Below are 26,864 nucleotides of genomic sequence, written 5' to 3'. Positions count from 1 at the left end.
AGAACCAAGGTGCTTTCACAGGCCTGTACATAACGTACACCCCCCAAGATCCAACCCCACAAAATGGTCTAAGAGCTTGTATTTACAGCCTTTGGAGAATGGTAGGCTGTTTTACTAAAAGGATTAGATAAGGCTTGACAAAGATGTAGGAAGGTGGCCACGCTGTGCCTTAGAAAACTTCTGCAACACAGAACCCAAAACACCCCTGTAGGCACTTTCAGTTAGAAAAGAAGGGGGGAGAAATTGCAAATAGTTTTGGCAGAGCACTTTGGCCACCGCTGGATAGAGGGCAAAATTCCACAGAGTGTAATCAGTGGTGTCTGAGACATCCCTGAACAGCTAGTGCTTCTACTGGTGAGATCGGTGGGACCATCTCAAAATAGGCACTTTCTCCTTTTATTGCGGGAAGAAAACAATAACCCTTAAAATATGCTGCTGCTGCTGCTTCTCCTCCCCCTTTTCCTGCAGAAGGGAAAGCTGCTCTTCTGGGTTTGGTGAGGACAAGAAGCTCACGCGCTCTCTAAGGCAGCCCTGACTTAGAGCAGAAGCCCAATTCTCCCTCCTTCAGAGAGCAGTCATAACTGCCACCAGGCTGACTTGTCACCAGGCCATTGGGTTCCAGGCCTCCGATGCATCAGGATGCAGTAGCATTGCTTGTAGGGCACCTATTGCAAGGACCTTCCTTGATACGGAAAAGCATTATGGGGCTGAAGCACACCTTTCCTTTCATAACCAATTCGGTCAGTCAGTCTGTCACGTCCTGGGCTACAGCCAAACGCCCAGAGACGAGTTCCTAAGGCACTTCCTTTGTGCTCTGAAGTAACTCCGGCACTTCTGCTTGCCCAAACATTGGGCTCTGGAGATCACCTTCGCAGTGGTGGTGATGGGGACTGCTACTATCAGCATTTTCAAATAGATACTCAGGCAAAGCTCTACTCCTTAGAGTACTTCCAGAGTAGGCTGGAAAATTCCTCCAGTAGGAAAAAAAAAAAAAAAAGTGACAGAAAAGGGGTAAAAGTATGAATTGTTACTTTGCTTGAGGAACAGCATCATAGCGCCACCAAACCAGTTGGAGTTGAGGGACCAGAACCTGCAGGCATGGGGATTTCTCCACCAATCCAGTATTGTGCTCAACTCCAAATTTACGGTGAAGTGTAACACACAAACACAATTACAAAGTTCCCCACTGCGTCCATTTAAACACAGCTAAGTGTAGGTGTGGATTTGTGTTTAAAGAAACAAGCCACCGGAGAGAAGGCACAGCAGGGCCAGCAGCCACGTGGCACTTTTAATTTCAGGTGAAGAACACCTGACTTCTACATGCAGATCAACAAATAAATAAATAAAACCAAGTATATACTCTGGCTTCTTCATTTAAGACCATTAATTACGCTGTTATGGGCATGTCTGTAGGGGACTCTCGCAAAGCTGCTCGCGAGAGTCCCCTAAGGGAGAGTGACAAACCACAGCATGTGGGAACACAGTCCCTTGTTAGGTTGGGACGAGGGTTTGGTTTCAGTGTTAGCCAGGGCTCCGGCCTTCACAGCAGCTGAGTAAAAAGCAGCTGTTAGAGGTAGGCCTACAATGAGGAGGGAGAAAAAACACACTCAGCAGAACCACACTGAGAAGAGTGGAACGAAGCACACAGAGGAATTAGCCCAGATCAAGTCAAAGTAAATTTATTCATGTGACATCAGTTTGGACATGATCACATTGAAAACCTTTCTCCATCTGAGCACCTTGAGGAAATACAGAGAACCAAAAAATCCAGGACAACAACAACAAAACAATCCTGAAGTCCTCAGCGTGCCAAGCTAATTGAGGGTGGCTTCAAAGCACAGCCGCTCACTTACATGTGAGCTGCTGGGCAGCTTGTGTTTGCAGCGCTCACAACGCATCTGACACTTCTCGAGAGGGGACAGAACTGTTTACAGGAAACCATTTGTCACTGGGGCTTGCCTCTCCTCCTCCCCCCAGCCCCGGCGACGTCCCTTTCCCACCCCACCTTTCATCAGAAGCTTATCTAGTGGCCAGATGACCGGCCAAAAAGCTCATCCAGGTTGGAATTTGAAACCACAGATTCTCAGACACGGTGGCTGGGGCAAACGGTGCCACCATCAATTTTAGAACTAAATTTCAGGGGGTTTTGATTCTATTTGTACAGGGGCTAATGAGTAGCTTGGGATGTGAACACTAACCCCAGGGCATAATTCTAAGAACAGGATGACAGATTACCAGTCTCCTGCTCTAATTATACAGGCAAAAATTGGAATGGGAAATGAGAAGAGACAAGAACAGGATTCAGGTCCCTCATCAGCTTAATGGCATCGCTTTCCCAAGCATTAAAATTTTTCAAGGGTTAGCAAAAAAGGCAAGAATCACCTCCACCAAGAAAGAAAGAGACTCACTCTCTCTCAAAAAAAAAAAAAAATAAAATGGAGCAACTGAGTTTCACAGTAAGCAAAGCTGTGCACAGAGCCATCACTGCAGAAGCAGCAATCACCAAACAACCGTTCGATACAGTAGAACCGTAAGGCACTAATAATGTTCCACTCATTACAATCAGCACGTGACTAAAAATTGACATTCATAAATTTAAAAAATAAAATAAAATCACTGTACACTTTAAAAAGGCAACTTTTCCCATTTAAAAAGTTTCAAATTTTTAGCTCCAAGAACCTTCCTGCCCGCATGACTAGTTAGATTGAGCGTTTGATCAGAAATTCTGCTGGTTAACGCACGCCTATTACAATGAAACATCCCACGGCATAAGCAGAAAACAATCTGTTGAGAAAGTTACTCAACGATCCCATTAACATCACCAACAAATGTTAGAGGTGTCAGTCGGTCACCCTGCTTACCGCAGTACTGCAAAACACTCAAATACCACCACGCTAAGTGCAGTCACATGTTTTTTAGTGCTGACTTGCATCTACCTTTCTCTTCAAGATACAACTGAAGCTTTAAAACCCTAGAGCTTGAGGTCCCCTGTGCAGCCACAGGCAGAGGAGCACAGGGAAAGACAGCAGCACTTGCTCACGGATGCTATTCCACAAGTACACTGCAGTCCCTGTCTGGAAGCCCATGTCCAAGAGCAGCCAGGTCCCTTAAAATTCCTTTAATTCCATTCTGGTTCTCCTTTGCCGGAGATGAGCAATTGCCCAATGAGTATGAAATCAGTGACACCAGTTTCCTTCAGAGGGCCACCCGACAGTCCCATTTTGGTCAGTATTGATCAGAGTTCAAATAACAAAGCAGTAGTGAAAGTATTTGTGTCCCATTAGTGATCCCCAAAGCCATCCTTTAGACACAAAGGATCTATTAAGGCTTATTCTCAGAGATCACAGTAAAAGTATTGCACACTATTTGTCTGCTTAAATAGTTAAAAACTGAAATCTCCTTTCCCAGAGATTAGTAATATTATTATTATTATTAAAAAAATGCTAAAAACAAATATGGAGGTAACTTCTCCATGTGGATCTACTGGAATACGTGACAGTTAATAGCTAAGGATAGCAGAGGTCCGTCAGTGTAGAGATTTAGCAACAGTATTTTTTAAACAACCGGACAGCGCAAGTTCCAAATAATTTTGCCCTTTCTAAAAGCTAAAGCGATCGTAAACTTCGACTGCCCATGAAATGCACTGTATGATTTCACTGGCACAACAGAGCATCAAAATGCATTGCAAGACAGCCTCTCCACCGTCAGTTTTAAACAGTTGACCTTTGGTCAGGACATCCAGAAATAAATAAGAAAGGGTATAGCAGTGAGACCACGCAACAGAAGACCTTAGTGTGACTGCTGACATGGAAGAGTCTGGTAGGCCGGGACAATCCCGGCCAAGTCCTGTGGATTGTCTAGCTTAGGTCAGCAAGCTCCAGGATGCGGGTGGTCTCAGGACGGGTATTTGGTACTTCACTATTGAGCTTGCAAAGGCAGGTCAATCGAAGTCTTGCAGAGCCATTTTGAATTAGTCCAAACCTGGAGGATGTAAGAAACAAGTCTCCCAGAGTTTTGATTAGTGTCCCAGCTGTCAGGTCCGTACAACAGTCCTTCCAGAGGCAAGAAGTCGTCACTCGGCCAGCATTCGCAGGCGCCGCTCATGCAGAAGCAATTTGACCTCCCTCACTATTAATGGTGAAATGAACAGGATTGTTGAACTCGTCTGTGAAAAGAAGCATATCCAGCACAATTAGCACAGAGCAACCATAGCTGCTGCCATCCTGTGCTCCAATGTCCATTCAAGGCCTCCTCAGAAAGATACAGGCTAAAAGAAGCGATGACAAAGTGGCACCGCAGATGGAAGGACTGAGCTTGCTCATGCAAAGATGAGCTCTTCACCTCCTCAACGGCCTTCCTCCTGGCCACCTCTGCTGCTTACCAAAGTGGCCTTTTCCCTTGCCAGCACAGATACAAAGACAATTCCTGGCACTTCCAGCAGGGAAGAACAGGTGAATCGTACAGCATTCACCACTGTGGCACACTGATGAGATCAGGGCCTGAACAGTCTTCTTCCCCAGGGGTATACCAGGGCAAGGCATTTTCATTTTAGTTTCAAGATCCTCATCACTCCTTCCACTAATCTTCAAGGCCTAACAAGCAAGCAGCTTAACTTCAGCTCCCTGAAAATATTAGGAACTACGTATCATGGAAATGAAGGAGGTAAAAGTTCTGCCTTAGAAGTCAGCCAGGTGGTACGAGCTTTAGGAAACACGCATAGGTATTTCCATGCAAGTATTTGTGTGCCTTCTGCCACAATCTCAGTTCCTGTTGGGCAGCGTGACTTTAAAGGATCCAAAATGAACCCAGTTGATTCAGACACCCTGAGGCAAAGGCACACTAGAGACAACTTTGAGAACGGCATCAGAGTTCGCAGCTGCTGCAGAAATAGACTGCATGTCTAAACCATAATTTTCAGGCTCTCGCACAAAAACTTTCCATTGCAAATTGAACTTTGACAAAGAATTTTTTAAAAAAGGTGATTTCTTACCATTAGAATAAAGAAGTAGAAAACCCACATCCATCCCAGGTTCTCCTGGATCAAAGACACTAGATACTAAAAAAGAAACGGTGAAAAAAAATTATTCAAACTGGGAAGATAAGCATGACTTACAGGCATTACTCTTTCATTTTCTAGAACTTGTGGGCTGTTAACACTCCATACAGAGCTGATCACAAAACCTTCCAGCTGATCTTTTCCTGTCAGAAGAGATGACTCAGGACAGCAGCCTTTCTGTATAAAGCCTACAGTCTCAGCAAAGCAGAGATACCATCCTGAAGCTTTACACTAATTCACAGCAACATAAAGACAGAACAGAACTACAGTTTCAAAGGGTGACAAATTGACTCCGCTGAATACAAGGTTTTTGCGCAGAACACTGGGACATAAGTGGATGTAAGTACTCTCAGAAGAACTAAAAGCTCTAGAATGGCTTATAAATTACACAGGACGCATTTTCAAGAGCTACGAACTACGAACTACTTAACCCTTCATCGTAGGCTAGACACTTGAGACTACAGTCTGTTCTGAACTGCATCCTAGTTCAATAGGACTACACAGGCTACAAAAGAAAATGTATTCCCTATTAACAGATTTATATTCAGATGCTGTACAAGGGCCGCCCTTCTTCTAATATACCCACTACTGGGTATATTAGCACAAAACAGGATCTGAATTTCTAACATGTTCATTGTGCGCTTGCTGCTATTCACACACCCCCAGAATGACATCATGCTTGTCTCTGTTGAAATAAATGCAATGTTAGAATGGGAGGCAGGTGGAATTTTTCAGAACTAAAGACCCAATTTTTATGATGACGTTAAGTTTGAATGGTATGTGTGGGGGAAGACAGAAACACTGTAGACAATGTAAGAAGAACATTGAGTGTAACAGTGCACTTTAAGATGTCCACAAAGCACTTGTAATTTTCCCTGTTTAAAGGAGATAAGCAACATCTTTCCTACAAAACAGACACTGAACGATTGTATTTATCAGGCAATCAACGTCAAGTACAAACCTAAATCCCTTTCCAGAAAAGAAACTTGTATGCCTTGCCTGCATCCTTGGTATTTTACGAGCTCTAGAGGATGCCTGGAATAGAACTGGCTCCGATCTTGCTACTAAATCCTCCCCTCCCCAAAGCACCACTGTGTTCTTCCACATAGTTAATGCTTGTATTTGAGAAGAAAGAATGTCCCCAAGTGGGCACACTGTCAGCTTCCTTTTCTGCAACAGTCTAGTCTTCAGACCTGTGGCAGCATACTGTAAGGACTGTCGAAGCAAGTGGTGCCGGATTTACAAGGTGTAAAAGACATCCACAGATAAAAAGGGGAACCACAAATAAGAACAAATTTTAAATTACTTTGTAAACACTGTAACATTCATAATAGGTATTCTAATTTTACTTGATTATACAAGTAAACTTTTCTGTAAGCCAAGGTTTTGCTATTACCTTTGAACAAAAAATCCCAAACAAAACTTCAAAATATTTTATTTTCACTCTTTGTGAAGCTGACCTTTACTTGCTTTTTGGAGTTCAGGATATGCAAGTCTCTAAAATTCATTTGAATTATGAAAGTGCCATGACATTAACACCATGAATAGTTAGTTTAGCTTGTAAATTGTGTCCGCTGGAAGCTTAAGACGTACATGTTCCCTTGGTAGTTTCTTAAATAATTTCTTTAAAAACCAAAACTCAACCCTCTGTTTCCTTCTCTCTCTCCATGCAACTTTGAATTGAGGAATGAGCTGACATCTCTAACCACAACAGACTCTCTGCCTCCTTCCCCAGACCTCTGTTTTCCTTTGGTAGCCTCACCTGGCCCACTGCAGCACCAATACTGCCAGTTCCATCCACAATTCCCGTGACCGTTGCCAGAGCCTCGCTGCTGCCTCTCACCAGATCCTGGCGCCCCAGGTCAGCAGAAATTGCAGAACTGATCATGTTAGAAGGGCCTCCGATGAAAAATCCTGCAAATGCCAAGAAAACAGCCTTGGTGCAAAAGAAGCACGAGGACAGGTTCTCAACAGAATATCTTCGAAATACAGGAGATGTTTTTTCCACCAGGCAAACTCAGGAAAAGGCTTAAGTCTAGGGACAGCATTCACAGACTAATTGTAGGTAGAAGTGTACGCTCACAGCTGAAGCATATGGTCATGGCACACCTTGTGCACCTGGAGGAAGCACACAGAAATTGCCAACAAGTGTATTTTTATCCAACAGCAAAACCGAGGTAATGAGCTGTAGCACGCTCTGCAAGAAGAGCCAGGACACACCAAACTGCATACAGAAAGTTACTTTCGAACAGCATGCATATGCAAACCCTCAACACGAAGCAGATTTAGACACATTTCTACTTTGGAGTAGTACACCCCCCCCATGCTACTGCTTCAGTCTCCAGGGACTGGTGAAGGAGAAAAAATGCAACAGGACAGAGAGTTCTGAAGTAGGAGCGTTTGAAAAGAAAGACTCTATTCATGCAGGCTAATCTTAATTCCATAACACAGCATAGTATGTCTGGTAGCACACAAAGCTTGTGACCCCCCACAACACACAGGGCATTTGGGGTTCTGACAAACACCCTCAAATTTGAGCTGCAACTCATGACTTTGTCATATATGCCACATACACACTTCCTCAGACACCAGATCACTGCTAAGTATTTTGGCATAAATCTGTCCTCATCATACTGAGCCAAGGCAGACCCCTTTAGTTCCAAGCCATTATTCTATAGTCTATATTCTACACCTCCCTCCGTAAGGTAGTTTTTCTACGGCTGTATTCCAAAAGTAACAGAAATTGGGCCTCAGCTTTCACTCTTTCTGCAAAACCAGCAGATATGGCAGCGTACACAAATGCATTACCACCACCTGAGGCTGGTGTAACTGATTTTTCTGCAACGTAGATATATGTCTACTAGCATAACACTGGCATTCGATAAGATACCTGTAATTGCCATGATCACCGCATTGATAGGTTTACTGTTCGGAGAACCTGCAAGAGAAAGACCAGATGACTGTAAATAAAACAAATGAACTTGAGAAAGCCACTTATTTAGGATCAGAAAGAATCACAGAATGGTAGGGGTTGGAAGGGACCTTCAGAGATCATCTAGTCCGACCCCTCTGCCAAAGCAGGTTCACGTAGAGCAGGTTGGACAGGAACTCATCCAGGAGGGTTTTGAATATCTCCAGGGAAGGAGACTCCACCACCGCTCTGGGCATGCAAACATCCAGTTTGAACTGCCTGTTCAATTAACTACATAGCGACAACAGTAACTTCTATTTGACTAGAGACTTCTACAGAGATTAGTCTTACTGCAAAGGCATTTAGAGACTAAAGACCCAGAAGTTTCCTGACAGCACTTTACAGTAGAAAAGTCACCTTTGCCATTAAAATGTTTTTTGTCCTATTTTCATATCAGATTTGCCTAGCCCTGGGTTCTAGCCCTTGTTATGCCTCTTTCTGCAACACACAGCTTGCATTTACTCTCCTTGAAAGTCCATTTGAATAGTAAGAATATCCTCCCTCTGTCTCTCTGGGGTAGCTAGGCTCAACTCAAACTCTCCCACTATGAAGTATTCAGCACTTGAATCACTCCTTCCACTCATTCAGAAGTTTCCAAAATCTTTTCTAAAGTACAGAGATTAGATCTGGAGGTAGTAATCCAGCAACTGCCTAAACAATGTTGCACAATAAAGTAAAAAAAATGCAAAACCCCATATCCTAATTCCTTCTTACAAAGCTTCAAACCAGGACACAATGCCATGCTTGAGCACCTACAGGTTCCGCTTGCCTTTCCAGGAATAGCATCATAATGTGTACGTTCAGCTGGTTTTCCACTACAGTCCCTCAGTATTTTTCAGACGCCGTTTTCCCCGATATCTCACTTCCAGGCATCCCCTGAATTCTCTACTCACCACTTCAACTTAGGGCCCACGCATAGTCAAGTTACTGTGCGTAAGACAAGTTGCAGCCCTGTTCACATATTCTCAGGCCATTATTACTCGTATGTGCAACAAACTAAGTTGCATAAAAAGGTTTCCTGGTTTGGCTGATGGAAATTAAATTATCACACTGCAGTAACTTTGTATTGCCTGTTTGAGCCTTCTGTATCCGGCTGGACAGCAGCACATGTTGAGTTAAGCACAAGACACCTGGACCTATGGCTGTTCTGCTACCTAGTACAAACTCCAAACTTTGTCAGCAACAATTTTATATTTGCTTCCAATTCACTTTCAAAAGTAATGAGTTAGCGCAAGAGCCTACAAAACTCCACCAAACCCAATCCTTGCTATTTAACGATTATACCTTGTTGACATTACTTTGAGACCATGCTGAGTAAGCCATCATGCTTAAGAAAGGCACTTTGCTGTTCGTGTCCAGCTCTGGCAGCAATTGCTGTCCACAGGTCTCTAAGTGCCCTATAAAAGCCAGTCTGTATCACCACCCCATTTTGGAGGAAGACACAGAGAAGCAAAATGACATCCCAGTAAGTTAAAGCACTCTGGTAGCACAGGATGCCATGTCTGAAGACACAAAACTGTTACCCTTAGAAGAGCTTCAGAGATGTTTCATAGAAATGAGATCTGCTTGTCTCCTTCTACTCAGTTTTCCTGACAGACTTCTTTCAATAACCAATCACCAAGAACTGTATCTATTATAAAAGAGGCAGAAACTCTTCAATTTCACCACTTGCAGATGCGTAAGTAGTGAAGTCTAAGAGTTTCTGCATCTTTGTAGTGTATTTATACTCCAGCACAGATCTGTCCCCAGATTCTCATTCCTCTTACTATAGGGATGCACCTGAGATTTCCTGCTCTGTCGGTTGTGGTGTTGATACAATGACAATGCCAAAAATGTCACTGACACTGGAGAAGGATCAGTACCATAACTCACCAGTGCAGGGAAATCCAACCACTCAGCTAATTCTTTTCCATCTCATTAACCAGAGAACAGATTTCTTTCGGTGCAGTACCACACTTCAGGCAAAATACACCAAAAGGCACCACCCTGATCCAGAAGCAGTTTCAAAACCGAAAACATAATTAGAACAGGCTGTGCTCTGGTTCTCTGTAAGAAGTACTGAATGATCCTCTTATCACTGTGCGGCAAAAGCATACTCACGGCTGTATCCAAAAAGAGAGCCTACAGCAAAGAGCAGGCTAATTGCTAGCACTGGGGCTCTCTTCTGTAGCACATCAGAAATCAAGCCCTGGATAGTCCCACCTGCAAAACAATAAGTCACTGTCAGGCACAGGATGCTAACACCTTCAACAAAACTCATTTCACTGAGTGTGGTGGTCCCTTGCCTTCTCATCAATATGTATTTTCTCTAAAATCCTGAAAACCTGCCCTTACTGCCCCACACTCATAGAGAACAGTAAACTTAAGTGGCTCAGATAGACCATGGAAAATTACTCATACTGCTTTCTCAGGAATTTATTATTTCTTTTTTTTTTTCTGGCATGCAACTAGCCGGTGCTCCCGCCTTCCTTTTCCTTCCCCTATAGGACCATCACAGCTCTAGGATCACCAGAACCCTGGATGTAAGCAAGCTTAACAGGTTTCTTTAACAGAAAGTGCAGGAAAAGGCAGTTCTTTTTCACAGGGAAAGCATTAGCACACAGGGGCCTCACACTCCCTGCTGTCTCACCTACTTAGGGTAGGTGCAACAAATGCCAATAGCTGATAAAAATCACTTTATGTATCATTGCTATTTCTGTAGGAACTGCTCTGCTGGTAAAAACTAGACCCTTGAGAAAGCCTAACATAGAAAAGGCCACAGAGGCAAAAAACCTGACCCTGGACAGACCAATACAAGGATGTCTATTCTGGGAAAGCTAACTGGACAAGGTAATAAAGCAAGAAACTGAGCACAGGAGAGTGGAAGTCTAAACACATATACAATATGTTCTTTATTCTGGAGGAACAGGGTCAGATTTTGCAGCCAGCAGAAACAAGTGCAATTACATTTTATTTCTGAACATAACACAATTGTGCCTGCTCTGCTGAGACCTGCGCTGAGTCTGTTCTTAAAAATGCAGGACAAAAGGGACAGTACCAAACCCAGTAAGTCCAGATCTAAACCCTCCCTCAAGGGTACCTGTCAGAAAAGAAATAGCAAGAAGCAGGAACACCATTTTTGTACACGGCACTTTTCAAGAAGTCCTAGTGAGTAAAGAAAAACACCCGCTGTGGGTAATGTCCAAGAATATGATAGTGCCCTTTAAATTATATGTAAACTCTTTACGCGGCTCACTTACTCTGTGCTTTAGGGAAAAAAAAAAAAAAAAAACAGCCACGCAGCCACATACATAACTAGACTTTTCATATATTCAGTAAACAGACAGATGCCAATGAACATGACTGCTCTGAGCCGTATTCGCCGTCTTTCATCTTCAAATGCTAGCAGGGCAACTGCAGGAAGATGTCATTCACTTACTCACTCACCTATGATTCCTCCCACATCATACCAGATCGAGAGCTGGTCAGCTTCTGCTTCTTTCCATCCAAAGTTGTTGCTGAGGTAGAAGGGCAGCCAGAAGAAGAAGGAGTAATTCACCAGTTTCAAGCAGGCATAGGCCAAAGAGTACTGGAATAAAGAGAGGGCCAGCAAGCAGTTAGCACTCGAGAGATGCAAACAGCATTTCTGCTTCTTCCCATAAAGCTCTGTATCCAGCTAAGGCTTTCAGGTGGAAGCGCTTCTGCATTTCACATAAGAAAGCAGCATTATGAAAGCTTAATGCTGAACATTGAAGGGAACCCAGGAATATAAAAATCACTGTCAGGAAGGTTATTTTCTTTTCACTGAATGCAACGGGTTAAAACACTTTCAGTGTAGTCTTGACAGGAAATTACACCAGGCTTCAAAAAATGAAGGAAATTTAATGCACCTTCTGAAGAGAAGGGAGCCAACCATGTGACATGAAACAACCTTGAGATTTAGTCATCTGTGCATCATGCTGAGAAAAGTTATGTGAAGTAGTTCCTCTGTGCTATCTTTTGCTGCTCAGAAGGCTCATCTGCTTACAGCACCAGAAGAGAAAGCTTTGGTCATAATCCCCAGGCAGGTATTCCAGGACACAAGATGAAAGGTTTGGCCAAAGCTAAGCACATGCTTCCAAACCCAACAGCTGAGACAACCTCCTGCTTTTGGCTGCTGGGCTCAAGTTCTGCTAAGCTAGCAAGAGATCTCCCTTTTTAGAGCTTTCATTTGAGTGGCAAAGATTTGTTCTTTGGGATTGCTGGCCCAGCACACAGAGGGATGAGGCACGCTGTTTCAGTAAGGCCTCCTGATAAACACTGACACGGTAGTTCAAGAAACCCATATTTGAAGACATAAACAAGGGTGAAGGCAGAAAAAACAACCTGTTAGAATCACAGCTTTTGAGACTACATATATGTGTACAGACACACTTGTCTTTGAATTTCAAACAGCAGATCTTTTTACATATTAAACTCCACAAAATCATCTCTTCTGAATTTATATTATTTTAACAAATACATCCTTTTGAGCTGTATTATTAATGTTTTTTCACTCTTAGAGGACAGAAAGTAATCTCCGCCATGCATATAAGACAGGGGGATGTTTGGTAGAGTTCTCCTGCCTCTGGGTGTAAGAGGTGTAGTATAAGAAGCAATATTTATTACAACATGCTTAGAAACTGTCTACCAGATTGTCTGAGTGATTAAACACTGAATTTCTAGAAGCTCAGGGGAAAGCTGTCTGTACTAAAACTCTTCAACCATATCACTCGGCAGGAGAAGAGAGGAACTACAGCAAAAATGTCAAAGTCTTTGTAGAATCTTGACAAGGCTTTGGAGGTTCTCTTGATATTTGGTCTCTTACTGATCTGACATAGTGTCCTGGTTTGGCTAGGCACCTATCTGACATCAGATAAAATTCACAGACTCAGATATTCATGTTGCTGAGTTAATGCACAGAACACATCCTCAAAATCCCAAGTACAGAAATAGCAATAATAGTTGTACAATACCTCCTTATGTTCTGGCCAATGAAAAAAAAAAAAAAGCCACACATCAACTGAGGCAGCCCCCCCACCTAGAGGTTCTTTGTACATTAGCCCATTCTTAGCACTACCAAAACCAATCCATAGTTTATATGGCATTTAGCCATATTAGGAAAGAACTCAATATGGGTATGCTTTCTTTTACCATCCCTCAATCAAGGTCTTAACAACAGAACTGTGGTTGCTCACTCTACACACTGATGATCCACCCATCCCTTCTAGATTTTGCGTTGCCTTAACCACAACAACCAACTGCTTTACTCATTAAGGGTATCTGACAATACTGTCCATTCAGCAGTTCTGCTTCATGATCAAATCCAGACAGTTCACACTGTATTACTGAGCCAGCCACCCTGACCCCTTTCTTGTACTGGTTCTAGTATTCAGGGGCCACACAGCCCACTGACACAGAAAGTTAACATTGTTTTTTAATGGCAGGTTAATTTTTCAGCTGAATCAAATCCATGAATTGGGCAATGCTGCTGATGCAGAAGTACAAGCTCTCACACAAGGGACAGGACGAGGATATGTGGAAACCGCATCATCAGGCCTTGTTTCCAGTTGTTTATAAAAAAACCCGCCTACTTTGCCACATGTTGCATCATGCTTATTAAGGCTTTTCAGGCGAGTTTTCTGCTTTAAGGCAACTAAAAAAAAAACAAACCACAAACAAAACAAACCCCAGTGTCAGCACCGCAGAGTTCTGTGTGATGCTCAGCTATCGGTGAGAATCCCGATATCAGAGCATCTTAGCTACCTTATCAAGAAAGCATCATACAGCCATCTTGGCTCATGGCCTCCCTTCTAAATTCAGCAGTAAAAAGGGCAGGATCTCTGCTGCCCTTAGTTGGCTCATTACATACATTAAATGAAGCAGGAGTCTGATGGAAAGGACAACATGCAACCAGACACCTGGACAATATTTACTATAATCCAAGCGCATAAGGATAACAGTCCCCACCCCAAGGTTTTAACAGCCTAAGAAGTCAGGTGTCAACAACTACTACATGGTCATCATATTAACAATGACATCAACAAATGCTGACAACACAATAAGTCAGCTTTATGTTTAACAACATAAGTGAGATCTCACTCAAAAATCTGTGTCCTCACCAGTACTACTCCTGGCAGGCAACAAGCCTGGAAAAACCCGATGGCCTTTGGCTGGCTGTCAGTGTCAGTTGCTTGAATAGAGTAATTCCGGTCATCATCATCTGCATCATCATCGTCCATTAAGGGTCTGTTGGCATCTTCCTCCACACCATCGTCTTCATCTGCTCCAAGCTCAGGGAGGCCTAAGTTTTACAAGGGATATGGAACAGGAAAAACGGACCACAGCCTGTTCACCTTCTCCCCACTCTAAAGCTATGCTTGCTTCTTTTAAGCAATTCTCCCTTCTAGCAATTCCCTTGCTCTCCCATACCTCCATCCTCCTTTGGCTTAGAAACTCTTCTAGATGGTGTTCTGCAGTGTCGCCAGTTTCTACCCTTTGTCTTCTAGTGCTCTTGAAAGAATTCTGTCTGATCCTGGCGTCGCCTTTGTCTGTTCTGAGTGTCTGGCCATTAGTTGGAAGACACAACAAATTAGTGCATTTCCCCCCTTATTTAGTGGTTGGGATCCTCGAAACCTGGCTCCTGGGTATGACTTCCCTTGAGCATGGAGGCTGAGTGTACCAGCAACTACTCGGACAGCTGCTGCCTGTTAATGCCTCCACTGAAACGGAAACCCTAGGAACTGCACTGCGCTTTCTGGGCTGCTGAGCGCTCTTATGAGCACTCTTTATGGTAGCTTTAGTGCTACCAACTTTATAGCCTTTGCAGGCACCTGGGAAGCCTCCTCCATGGCCCTGACAAAGCCCAAAAGTTCTTTTGTTTTCCCATTACACTTTGGCTTGCCTACCATCTTCTCAGAGAAGGACCGTATCCAACCTGAGAGCTACTTAACCATCTGTGGGAGACCTGCAGACGGAAAGTACTTTCCTTTCACACTGCACAGTTAAGGCTTGCCATAGTTTTCTCCTACAATAGCTAGTTACCAGTTTGCCTACTGTTTGTTTAAAAAATACTGATTTTCCAGGTGAAGAAAAACTGACAATTAGGCACGTCCTAATGGAGATGATAGAGCCAGGCTGTTTTATTTTGCTTTTTAAAATATCCAGACCCTATACATATGATGGACGGTGGCATTTAGTGTGATCTTGGCAAATAAAGCATTCGCTCCATAAAATACACTAAAGTGCAACACCGTTTTATAAGAGCCCTGGGGATAAGTGCTGTCAGAATGAGCAGTACTTTTAGTACTACATGGAAAGCTGCAGATCTGCTTTCCATGAAAGGACTGAAATACTACATCTCTCTTTTACTTACCCACTTCCTTCGGTGACGTCAAGAGCCCAAAGAAGACAATGACTCCTCCAGCAAACTGTACTGAGGCAGTCACCAAGAAAGCATACTGAAGATAAATACACAAAAGATTATTTTTTAAAAACACTTTCAGTCACATAGATGTCCCTGACTAACAAGCGTTTCTTTACATTCTAACCTTGGCAGAGAGCAAACACAGCTACAGCAACCCAGACTAAATCCATAAAACTTGGCAACGAGTGATCTCTGCATCTCCTGAACAGACTTGGTTCCATCTAGGCCGAAAGACCACATTGAAACAGCTGGTTTAGTGTATTGAGGTGACAGCAGCGAGGAACAAGCTCACCCAACACAACCACAGATTCAGCTATATTGGAAAGGACCGCTCAAAGAAGGGTCAAACACCAAATTCAGACCAGGTTGCTCAGGGCTTTGTTCTATCGGGTCTTGAAATCCTCCAAAGACAGATCCTCCAGGCTCTGGCACCTTGTTCCAATGCTTGACTAATTTCATAGTGAAATAGTTTTCCAAACATCAAGTTGGAATTGTCCCTGCTTCACCTTATACCCACTGCTTTTTAGCTCTCTCACCATGCAATCTAGGAAAGAGTCTGGCTCTGATTTGTCAGAAATCTTCTCACAGGCTTTATAAGGCTGCTATTTAGTACCCTAAGCCTCCTCATCTCCAGAGTGAAAAGCTCAGGTCTGTTAGCCTGTCCTTGTAGGTCACGTGCTGCAAGATGTACTGGTTCACTTACATGCCCTGTATTCAATTGCCTGCCTGCTGCATTACAGCAATATAGTGTGTGCCTGGCCTCTTCCCAGTTATAGAAGCTATGCCTCCATGCCTGCCAGAACCTCACCACTATTCAGCGTTTAGTGAGAACCTGCAATGGAGGACTCTGAAGAGCACTTTAAGCCACCCAAACCAGAAGAGGGTATACTATGACACTAGAACTCTTCAGTAACACCAGTCCCCTTTACAGAGAAGTCTCAGACTCACTTCTCCCATCTTGGCAAGGTCAGGAACAGAATACCCTTTCTATTTTGCCTACTGCGTGGTACCACAGAATTCAGGACGATGAAACTGGACAGTCCGAGCCTGTTATCTCCCAGAGACAGGATAAGGAACTAGTCTCTCATAACCCAATCAGACATGCAGTCCTAGCTATAAGCCAGACAGCAGCGCCTACCTCATAGCCGTATCTGAGAACACAGGAGGCAAGGAATGCCCCGAGGATATTTCCCACAGAAGCACAGGCACTCCAGAGTCCAAACACAAAACCTCTCCTGCAGAATGGGAAGAAAAGTTGAAAAAGGCAATGTAGGGAAAGATGACATTAGGAGCAAGACAAAGACAAAACATTTGAATGAACTTTAACTTAATAATAAAAGTTACAGCATCCCCTTCAAAGAGACTTAAAGGTCACTTAAAACACATAATAACTTGAGGATACCAAATAGATAAGCGAGGAATGTTCTATCCTGAAACACCCGTATTACAACAGAGGTGAGCTGGCAACAACAAGGTTACAAACTATGGCCAGAGCTCATCAGCAATATCCCAAAGTGTCAGAGTTGAACCTACAATGAGTCAGTTTCCATTCAGACTCTTCAGTGGTTGGTAAACAGAAACAAGTTTTCCAGTGGCATGAAAATTCAAGTTCAGCCACTCTGCGCTATGGGACTTTCGAAGTTTGAACCTGTGCCTTTAATGCACATAACAGTGTTCACACCAAGCTGTTCTGTGGCTCCAGAAAGAAACAAGAAAGATAATATAACAAGTAAGGCATATTTCATCCCATATAACTTTAATTCTGACCTAACGGTTGGCCTTTTTGGTTTAAGACTTTCAACTCAATCTGCTACTCAGCAGGTCAGATAAATGAGTCACTGAAGAAAACTCAACTTACCCAGCTTTTCCAAACCAGTTGCCCATGACAGCAACCACACAGGGCCAACCAGTGGACTGCAGCAAGCCATTCACAACCCAGAGACAGCAGTAGAACCACTTGTTGTAGAAATGTAACCATTCTGTGAGCGTGCCAAAAAAGAATACCTAGAGAGGAGGGGAAAAAAACAACAAAACATGACAGAGGAGAAACCCTGAGTCTACTGCTGAAAGCCAGGCAAGAGTGGGGTCCTAAAAAAGAAATAACATTTCAGGGAGAAGGTCTCACGCAAGGGCCAGCCAGAGGCAAGCCTGGCATTGTTTAAGAAAGAGCTCAGAGCTAATAGCACCCTCTGCTGAGCCACCACAGCACTGAACTCCAGAGGCCAAACAACTCCAGAGACAAATGCACTGCCATGGCATTTACACTCCAAAAGACTTTTATCTTCATAAACAGCACAGTTATAACAGGAGAGGAAAAGAAAGAGACAGATGATTTCAGTAACAACACTAAAAATACAGTAGTCTCTTGATCTGCTATTGTACTGACATCTAAATCCACAGGACTGTGCAAACACAAAACCCTCAGCAGTCATTTATCTTAGCAAAATTTAACATAAATACTACAGCCAAGTCTCAAATTACTAAGAGCCCTAACCCAAACTAGCCAAAATAAACACACTTTGTGGCATACTGTGCTTGATGCACGTTTGTGGTCGTGTGTTTGCAGAATGCAATAGGCCATAGTGGGGTTTGTAGCCACTGGGTAAATCAAAAGTGCTCCATACATTTTACCACTACTTTAATAACCAAAAAAACCACAATGAGATAAAACTGATTCACACTTATCTGCAGTGGCTTGAACCTGAAGAAACCTTTTGTTTTAAGCGGACATTCTTTTTTGACACTCCCAGCAATTACAAAATAAGTAAATGAATGCTTAGTATTGTTAGCATGTCATTTAAAGAAGAGAGCAAAGGTTGTGTTTGGAAGCAAAAGCCTTGATGACAACATATGTGGGCTGGGAGAACAGTTATAATACAAAACAGTCCCAAAAAGTCCAAATACACCAATCTTGTACAAAGGCTGTTCATCAAGTCTCTAGACAGTGCCTCAAACTTAGGAATTTCCTTCTGACACAGTATCCATAAATAGATATTTCAGGAAGAGGTGAGTCATCTAGCGTAGCTCTACTCTTTAAACAATGCAATAAGTGCATCCAGGACAAAGTTTTATGCGCAGACTTTGAGACCACTGAGGTAGAGCTCAAGGGCAGATTCACGCAGAAACAGAACCTCTTTTCCCCTAAAGCAAAACCCTATCTGAAAACCCTAAGACAGATTTCTAACTCACACTAGTATGTTCCAACTTACCACCAGAGCAGAAGAGCACATGCCAAAAGACAAAACCCAGCGTAAATTCAGGCGATCCCCAACTATGCCACTGACAAAGAGACCCTAAGAACAAAACACAGCATTAAATAAAGCTACAAGATTTGCATCTGTTATCTGCAAGAATTAAAATCATCTAGAAGGGTCAAGCTGGTCCAAATATTGTTATACCAACTTACAGTTTGATTCTAACCACTCCTTCTGCCACCAAAGAAACCCTGCTCATAGTTAAATTTCTGATTTTTTAAAAATTCAGCTGAGAACTCTTGGAGAGATACACTTGCCCTTCCACCCAATGGTGATAGGTGTGTGAGAAGCTCTGAAGTGACAGTATTTCTCTTGCATTTGTTAACAAGCATTTCACATGGGTGACAGGCACGGGCAGAACTAAGAGAAATTGAAGGAAAAAAATCTGCTCCTGAACTAAGCTTTTTTACTGCATTAGTGCTAGGCAAATCCAAGAAGATGATCCTGTTCATCCCCTCCAAATGTGGGTGTGATCATCCCAATAAGGTTCAACCAAAGCTTAGCATCTTTGGGTTAGTTTTACTCACCACAGCATAGGAAAACAAAAAGATAGTGTCCAATGTCCCCAAGAAGAGAGTTGCTTCTTCTGCATTTGGAAATAAATGGCTACTGTTCCAGAGCTACAAAGAGAGAATTTTAATAGGTAAACAGGGACAGGCATAGCTCATTCTACTCTTTTTCAAAGGAAACCCCAACTCCAAAGCAGAACAGCATCTGGCCCCAGCAACCTCCCATTCCTCCAACGCTTTAATTATCAAATCAAGAACAATTCTGGCATTATCTACTGCAGAAAACATCCACTGCCACTTTGTTTCACTTCTAAAGTGCAAGCTAGGAAACCAAAAGTAAGAAATGCTCCTTCCACCTGGATCGAGACAAATGACTGGCAAAACAAACCCTACTTCTAACAAGCATGCAACTGTTAGACAGCTTCTTACACAGAAACACTGATAAGCATCTTAATGAATAATACAATAAAGGCATATTCTGGTTTATGTGCAGTGTCTCTTCTGCACTTATCTTGCTGTCTTCACTAAATGAATAATTCTCTTAAAGTATTTGTGGCAGCAACCATAATAAGAAATGACAGACCACAAACAGAAAAGAAAGAACAGAAAAGGAACAAGGGGAAGAAACAGACTGGTTGGAAACTATTTAAAATGAGCTCCAGTCGCTAATGTTGTTATTGTTTGTGCTTACCCTGAGTTTCATTTTATTTTCAATATGATAAAAAGAAGGAAAAAAAGGGAAAAAAAAAAAAAGACTCAGTTGTCTCTAAACTAAGATTAGTGACATTAGCTGAAAATAGCAAGCTTTGAGGATGACTTGAAGAATGAATAAAATTAATCAGGACAAAGTTTTCTTCCCTCCCCACCATTCCCCCATTAGAAAAAACAAACAGATAAACCCAATCCAAACCTGATGTATGGATGTGTCTAATTCAAACAGCAGTAGTTTTAGTTTGATTCTGCCTCTCCAGGAGAACATCTTGTACAGACAACACTAATTACACATCACTTAGTTTAAGAGATATAACATTGGTAAGGCCTATTGACACAGTTTCTGCTTAAGTCTCCTGTGTCCAAGAAAACTAATAAATCCCTTGAAAAATACTTTTTGCCACTTGAGGCCACCAACAACTACTTACACCAGTAGCTTTCAACTTTTAACCAGAGATCCCTGGAGGTCCACTAGCTATTAAGAGTCTTAGAAAGTGAAAAGAATCAAATCTTTTGTCATTAGGCTCAAATTCATTGAACAACCTCCATGGGACTCACAAATCTTTAAAGGCTGAGAAGTATAGATCTAAGTTGTCCTTCTAATTAAATCATACTATTGCCTACTCACAAAACAATCACAAAATACTTTGTTATACTTTAAAAAAATATTTTAAGGTGTAAAACTGTAGTTAAAAAGATATACCAAAGTTCAAAACTGACAGCACGTGACTTATCTATTCATATTCTTAATCTGTCCTATCGATTTCCCAAAAGGCACTTTACTGTTAACTGGCGTAACCTAAATTGATATCAAAAGGACCATTTTGACCATTTTTCTTGATCAGACCTACACACCTCAACATCCAGCATACACTAAATCATCTATAAAAAAAAAAATCAAAACAGCGTCCAAAATATATTAGTTGTTCGAATGTCAGTTAAGGAACTAAATATAAACACAGTGTGTTTCATTTTAGCATCCCTGAGATGCTCCCTCTTTTTTGTCATACTATAAAATCCTTAACACGTTACAGGCCCAATTTACCGTTTTGACTTATCACAGAAAGTCAGCATTTATCATCCCTCAGTCAAATGTTCACATAACCGATGATTTCTAATGCAGACAACACCCAAGCAACTGACTTGGAACTCCCTCCTCTAATAGATGTCATGGCCTGCAACCAAGCTGTTAATGTAAGATTTCTTCCACTTCTCAAAAGCATCGTGGCAAGCCACTGCTAAAAACAAGGATGCCCCTTAAAAAGATGATGGGTAGGAGCCAGCAGGTAGTTCTTGCATACCCATTTGTGAGGTGCAAGCAGTATACAACTTCCTTTTCTGCAAGCAAACACTGACAAAGCTCCCACCATTTTCACTGAGGCTAGGATTTTACAGACAAGAGGGACTGGATCTTCAGAACTTTTGGAAATCAGGCTGTTCAGATGCAAGATAAAAACGTCATTCTTCAGTATCCATCTAGTGTAAGCAGCTAACACTTTCAGATAGCTTTTCTCTCTCCTGCTTCGTCTATCCTTTTAACAGGGTAGCAGCAAAAGGACTACCACAAAGAAAGACGCAGCCAGAATTTTACAGAGATCTCTGCAACCCCATCAACTGCTCTCATTTATTGCCACTGACACTTCAGAGGTAAGATCCCTCTTTCCCTCTCCTCCCCCACCTCCATGCTACTGGCTGCTACGGAGACTCTCCTGGGATCCCCATTTCTATTGGAATACTGTATCTTCAGAAGTTTCTCTCTGGGGACCACTACGAAAGATTTCACCATCACCTGATGATCCAGAAAACTACAATTCAGACACCCGAAGTTCCCGCTCACGTTCTGAGAAGTATCCCTAACAGACACTTAAAGTGACCTCCTCAGCACCACAAGCTCAGCATACTGCAAGTTACCCATTTTTTTCCACGCTTGCCTGTCCCTCAGGTCCTTACCTCATATGGCCGGAGCTCAGGGGCCGTGCTGTTTAGGCAGGAGGGAGTCCATTGGCTCGAAATGCTGACTTTGACATTACTGAATGTCTTTCTGGAAGCATGGAGCAAGGAGTAACTGCCAGAAAACACACAAGCACAGGTTGGACAAATCTTCTCTGAAGGTCAAGTGGGAAAGGGTGGGACTCAAAATAGATACATGCTGTCTAAGCAGGCAGCATAGCAGAGGACTGAGTTTTGGAGACAGTAGTCTGCAGTGGGAACCCTCAAATTATGGGTAGACACACTGATTTTAGTGGGGAGGTGTGAAATAAGGTCTTGACTGGAAAGGACCTCCTCTTTCATTTTCAAAAGAGGAGGTGACTGTGCAACAACAATGAGGTACCAATAAAGAGAAAACAGAAGACGCACTCATCTGGCTAACCACCATCACAAGTGCTCTTTCCAGAGACAGATCAGGTATCAGTGGCAGCATTGCTGTGAAGACCAAAGGATATCAGCAAGGCAACACGTGTAAGTAGAGGCAGGATGGTATTCCAGCTGTTGTCAGCTGGTGTAACAGACAAACTTTCAACAAACAAATCTAGTAGACCTTCAGACCTGAAGCGGTTCAGCCTCTCTGTTCTAGAGGCTATCCACCCTCTGCAAACAGCACTTTCAGAAGAGAAGAGGACCCCAGAAGCAATGACAGCATGTTCCATCAGTCAGAACGGGTATTAAACAAGTTCTGAGCATTAGGGTTTGCTTCCTTCCTCATTTCAGCTAGTTCCTCCTCACACCCACACGCATTCACCCTTCTGCAACAGGATGCTGCTGGCTTGGCACAGTCAGGCTCATCTTTGGTGCAAGCCCTGTTTGTGGTTGGATTCCCCACAGCACACTTAGCTTCAGCTAAGGGGAAGCTAAGTTCAGGAGAACAGCACACTTAGCTTCACCGCTGCCTGACTCCCAGACCGCTTGGTACGACTAGCTTTTGTTTTCAAGGCTTACAGCGAAAGTTTAAGACTATTTCCCTACCTTCATCCTCCTTCTTTGGACATGCCCTCACCTTCCCAGATTCAGCAAGATTAACCCCTCTCTGTGCAGAGACACACTCAACCTACCTGAAGAAGGTCAGCAGGAACACAACAATATGATGGTGGGTGCAATGGGACACAAGGCCTCTGTTTGCAGGCTGCCTCCGTAAGCTTCCAGGCAAAGCCATCCTCCTGGCAGCCCCACCCCTGCTCCTGCCCTTGGCCTCAAAGGCTGGATGCTGCTTAGGTCATTTTTCTTCTCACTTAAACAGAAGAAGGTGGGAAGGGAGGAGAAAACAAAACATATTTGAATTAAAATACTTGTATAAAATACAGCTGTGTTCCTCAAACAGCTGGAATTCAGCAGAAACAACTCTATGCCATTCCTTTCCAATTTGTTTCACATTGCTACCCACCTCATCACCCGTACATTACTTGACACCTTCTATGCCCAGAAACGTCTTTTTACTCTCATTCTCCCAGTACCCTTGTGGTTATCCCCCAACTCACTTCTTTTTTGTTCCCCTCCAAGCAGATGCCTGTTTGGTGCCCATCACCAAAGCAGTTTGCCCAGGATCTACCAACTTCCAGCACTCCCATGTCAAAGACCATTATGCACCTTTTACATACACAGTGCACTACAGAGTGATCATAAATAAGCTAACTTTTCACTGCTATGTGGCTGGCCATAGACTGGTGATTAAGTCAAGAAAGCAGCATTTGGCCACTGGTGGGAAATGGTTTTGGATCTCACTGCCTCTTTAAGATGTCGTTGAAAGAATATACCCAAGAATGAACCTGCAAAGCTGGAAAAAGGGAAGTAACTTTGAAGACAGTGCTGAAATCCAACAGCTAGACTCCCTCCCTATTCATTCTCAAGCCCTACGTTATAGCTCCATCTGTCACTAACTCATTAGTACAGCATGTGGCAAGTCATACCTTCGCATCCCTGCCTGTAGGGCATGGGTGACATCTGCCTAAACTTCTAGATACCAGATATTACCAGTACTGAGGAAAGGCTATGACAGACACAGTTTCTTAGTGCTGGCTCATGCCACGCTACTCCACTCCCTCAGCTGCGCTGATGTGGCTGAGGGGCTGTTTCTGCAAACCCAGTTGGGAAACGACCCAACTGGGGTAACGAGGTGGTGAACCTCTCTCCACACCTCCCTTCTGTTTTCTTGGCGGAGATATTTTTAGCCAGATTTCCCTGCCACAGCTCACAAAGCAGCTACACAAACATTTACATCCGTGCAACAGAGAGCGCAGTGCAGACAAAGATACGCTGTATATTCTCAAGGCAGAACTTGATTCTATTCACGCTAGCTGGCTTACGACAGCTAGACAAATCAGTTGGTGGGAACTGCATTTTCAGAAGACATTCAACCATACACATTCTGAACGCTAAGGAAAGGTAGAATAACCCACCACCCCTGTCCCCCACAGAATCAGAGATAAAATAAGACAGAACATAGCGCCTGTGTGTTCTTTCATATCCACAAGTGCTTTTCACAATGATTTGCAAATATGACAGAAAATTTTTCAAGTTCAGCTTCATACCCTCACTTGGAGAAATTAGAAGTCATTGCCCAGACTCTCTCTTATCCAGATTTCTGCTGCTGAAAAGCCTCTATTTCACAGACATTTCTGCTCTTCCTTCTAATAACTTTTAAAGGTTTCATCAAGACAGCTTTCACTGTAATATTTCTTCCTTTCCTGTTCTCTCAATGATGATGCATGCCTGACTGACAAAGAGATGCCAGCTACTACCGGATACACTAACCATCACAGAAACTGAGGCCCCATCTGACCTTCAAAACAGAGTATGGCATGGAGATCCTCTGAGTAATAGTGACCCAGCTATTACACCTTTGAGGCACTGGAGTCATGTTTACCTTACACCACACTTGAACGCCTCCATTCTCATCCAGGACAAATGCAGCAAGTCTATACAAGATCTGAGACTGACTGCATCTACGCAACCCAGGTGCAGCTGAGCCACACTCCCATTCCTCCAGCTAGGACAGACCGCCCAGCTCTGGCAGCACCTTCTCGCAGGGACATGCTTCTAGGCTGCTTGGGTTCATGCAGAGAGAAAAAATCACCTTCGGCAGGAGGCTGCTGGAAGGCAAGGCTAAGCCTGCAAGAAGCATCTTCGCAAGCGGTCGTGAAACTACGTCCACCTAAGGTCCCTGAACGTGTCTCAACATCAGTGAATGAAAACTCAGCACCCACAAAAGTACCACACAGTGCTACTCCCAGTAAAACTGCTCAGGGCTATCCCCCCCACAAGCTGCATGAAGAAGAGAAAGGAACCCAAGGGACTCCAATTTCAGAGCACCATGGTCCTTATAGGTCTGTGAACCAATGCGGTCTGTCGGTCCAACACAAGAGCTCGTTCTCCATCACTGCCTCTTCTTCCCCTCCCATTGGGCAGCAGCAGATAACAGAGTTCTCCTGAGGAAAGCAAAACACCGCCAGTTGTGCAACACTGCGGGAAAAGTTCCTTCCTTGGGTAATCAGTTCACAGCCCCAAGCACGAGATTTACTACTTGCCTCATGTCAACACATGCAAATATTAGATCTTATTTGTCCAAGATACCAAGTCTTTTTAAAGCTAAGACCTGGTTTTGACCTTAAAGTCGTCGTGTCCCCCCCCCCTTTTTTATAGCATTTACTATTGAAATTATCTGTTCCTCAGAGCTTTTCAATCTCAGCTAGCTTTCTAGAAGACGACCTTCTGGCACCGGACGACACTTTTCACTTATTTACAGCATAGAGATGACTATGAAAGATTTTGTTTCTCTTTTTTTTTTTTTCCTTTCTTCAGCCTGCCCTTTTTATATCCAAATAAAGTTTGATTCAAATAAAGAGTTTATCCTCACAAATTAGTCTTCTGATTACTCTGAGAATACTGCATTAAATTTGTAGTGGAGGGGGAGCAAAAATTAGGAGGCAGGATAAACCAGAGAACTCAAGGAAGTGAAGCACAAGCCTTTAAGAAAGCAAGATGATAACTTCTAGGGTGCTTTGTCTGCTTGTTTAACACTATTTACCTTCAGCTAACCGATATTTTGAATAAGCTTTTGTTAAGCTTCCAGCATTCTCCCTTGTCCCTTCACTTAAGGTCAAAATAAGACACCGTAAGTTCAAAATAAACTTCCTTAATACCACCCTGTCGTCCTCCAAAGCCGTCAGGAAAGACCAGAATTAACATTCCTGGGAATTCCAAAAGCGCAAAGCAAACACAAGATATTCTTTAAAAAAAAAACCAAAAAAAAACCAAAAAAACAACTTAACTTTTTTTATACTATCTTTCCAAACAGACAGAAGAAAAATAGCACAACCCCAAACCCACGCAGGCCCTCGGCAGCTGTCGCCCACCGCAGGCCTGTCACCCCCGCCCCGCGGCGGGACGCCGTGGAGGGAGGAGAAGGGACTCCTGAGTCCATCCCGGCTCGATCCCACCATGGCTGCGGAAGGGCCAGGCTGAGAGGCCCTCACACCCCGCCCTGTTAACCCATCTCCAGCGGAGGAGACCCGGCCCGGCCCGGCCCGGCGCACAGGCCGCCCTCTCGGCCCCCCTCACCTGCGGGGCTGGCTGTCGCGCCGGGAGGCGGCGGCTCTTTCCCCTCAGCGAGCCCCCGCCCGCGGCGCGGCACAGGTGGCCCAGCGGCCACGTCCTCAGCGCGGGGGGGGGGTGAGGTGGGGAGCCGAGCCGAGCCGAGCCGAGCCGAGCCGAGCCGAGCCGAGCCGAGCCGAGCAGCAGACCACGCACCAGCCCCACCGCACCCGTTAGCCCACCCACGGCCGTTAAACCATTATCCCCCCGCCCCGAAAGAAACCAGCCGCCCCCGCGTACCGGTCCCAGCGGCCAGCACGGCCCTCAGGAAGTCCGCGGAAGGCGGCTCTTCCGGCGGGAGGGGCCGGCGGGCACGGCGGGAGCTGTAGTCCGCCCCTCGCCACCGGGGAGGGCC

General features: G+C 43.8%; 1 protein-coding gene across 3 annotated transcripts; it reads right to left on the bottom strand.

The window, feature by feature from the left end:
- Positions 1-1,663: 1,663 nt before the first annotated feature.
- On the bottom strand, positions 1,664-26,842 carry SLC37A3 (solute carrier family 37 member 3). 3 transcript variants are annotated; one of them, XM_063320169.1, is made up of 15 exons: positions 26,750-26,842; positions 22,975-23,150; positions 21,875-21,989; positions 19,232-19,324; positions 18,660-18,743; positions 17,309-17,454; positions 16,589-16,685; positions 15,400-15,484; positions 14,147-14,328; positions 11,454-11,595; positions 10,128-10,229; positions 7,947-7,994; positions 6,819-6,970; positions 4,991-5,056; positions 1,664-4,165 (listed from the first exon to the last, which is right to left on the bottom strand). In XM_063320169.1, exons 2-15 carry the CDS (start codon positions 23,073-23,075, stop codon positions 4,073-4,075), a joined length of 1,506 nt encoding a protein of 501 aa, XP_063176239.1. In that variant the 5' UTR covers positions 23,076-23,150; positions 26,750-26,842; the 3' UTR covers positions 1,664-4,072. The 3 variants fall into 3 exon arrangements, with proteins under 3 accessions (XP_063176239.1, XP_063176247.1, XP_063176256.1); XM_063320177.1 differs by lacking the exon at positions 26,750-26,842 and adding an exon at positions 26,477-26,673; XM_063320186.1 differs by lacking the exon at positions 26,750-26,842 and adding an exon at positions 25,229-25,343.
- Positions 26,843-26,864: the final 22 nt, after the last annotated feature.

The sequence above is a fragment of the Chroicocephalus ridibundus genome, chromosome 1 (assembly GCF_963924245.1).
Source record: "Chroicocephalus ridibundus chromosome 1, bChrRid1.1, whole genome shotgun sequence".
NCBI classification, from domain to species: Eukaryota; Metazoa; Chordata; class Aves; order Charadriiformes; family Laridae; genus Chroicocephalus; species Chroicocephalus ridibundus.
The sequence above is the reverse complement of the archived record's forward strand: the minus strand, read 5'-3'. Positions and strand labels throughout refer to the sequence as shown.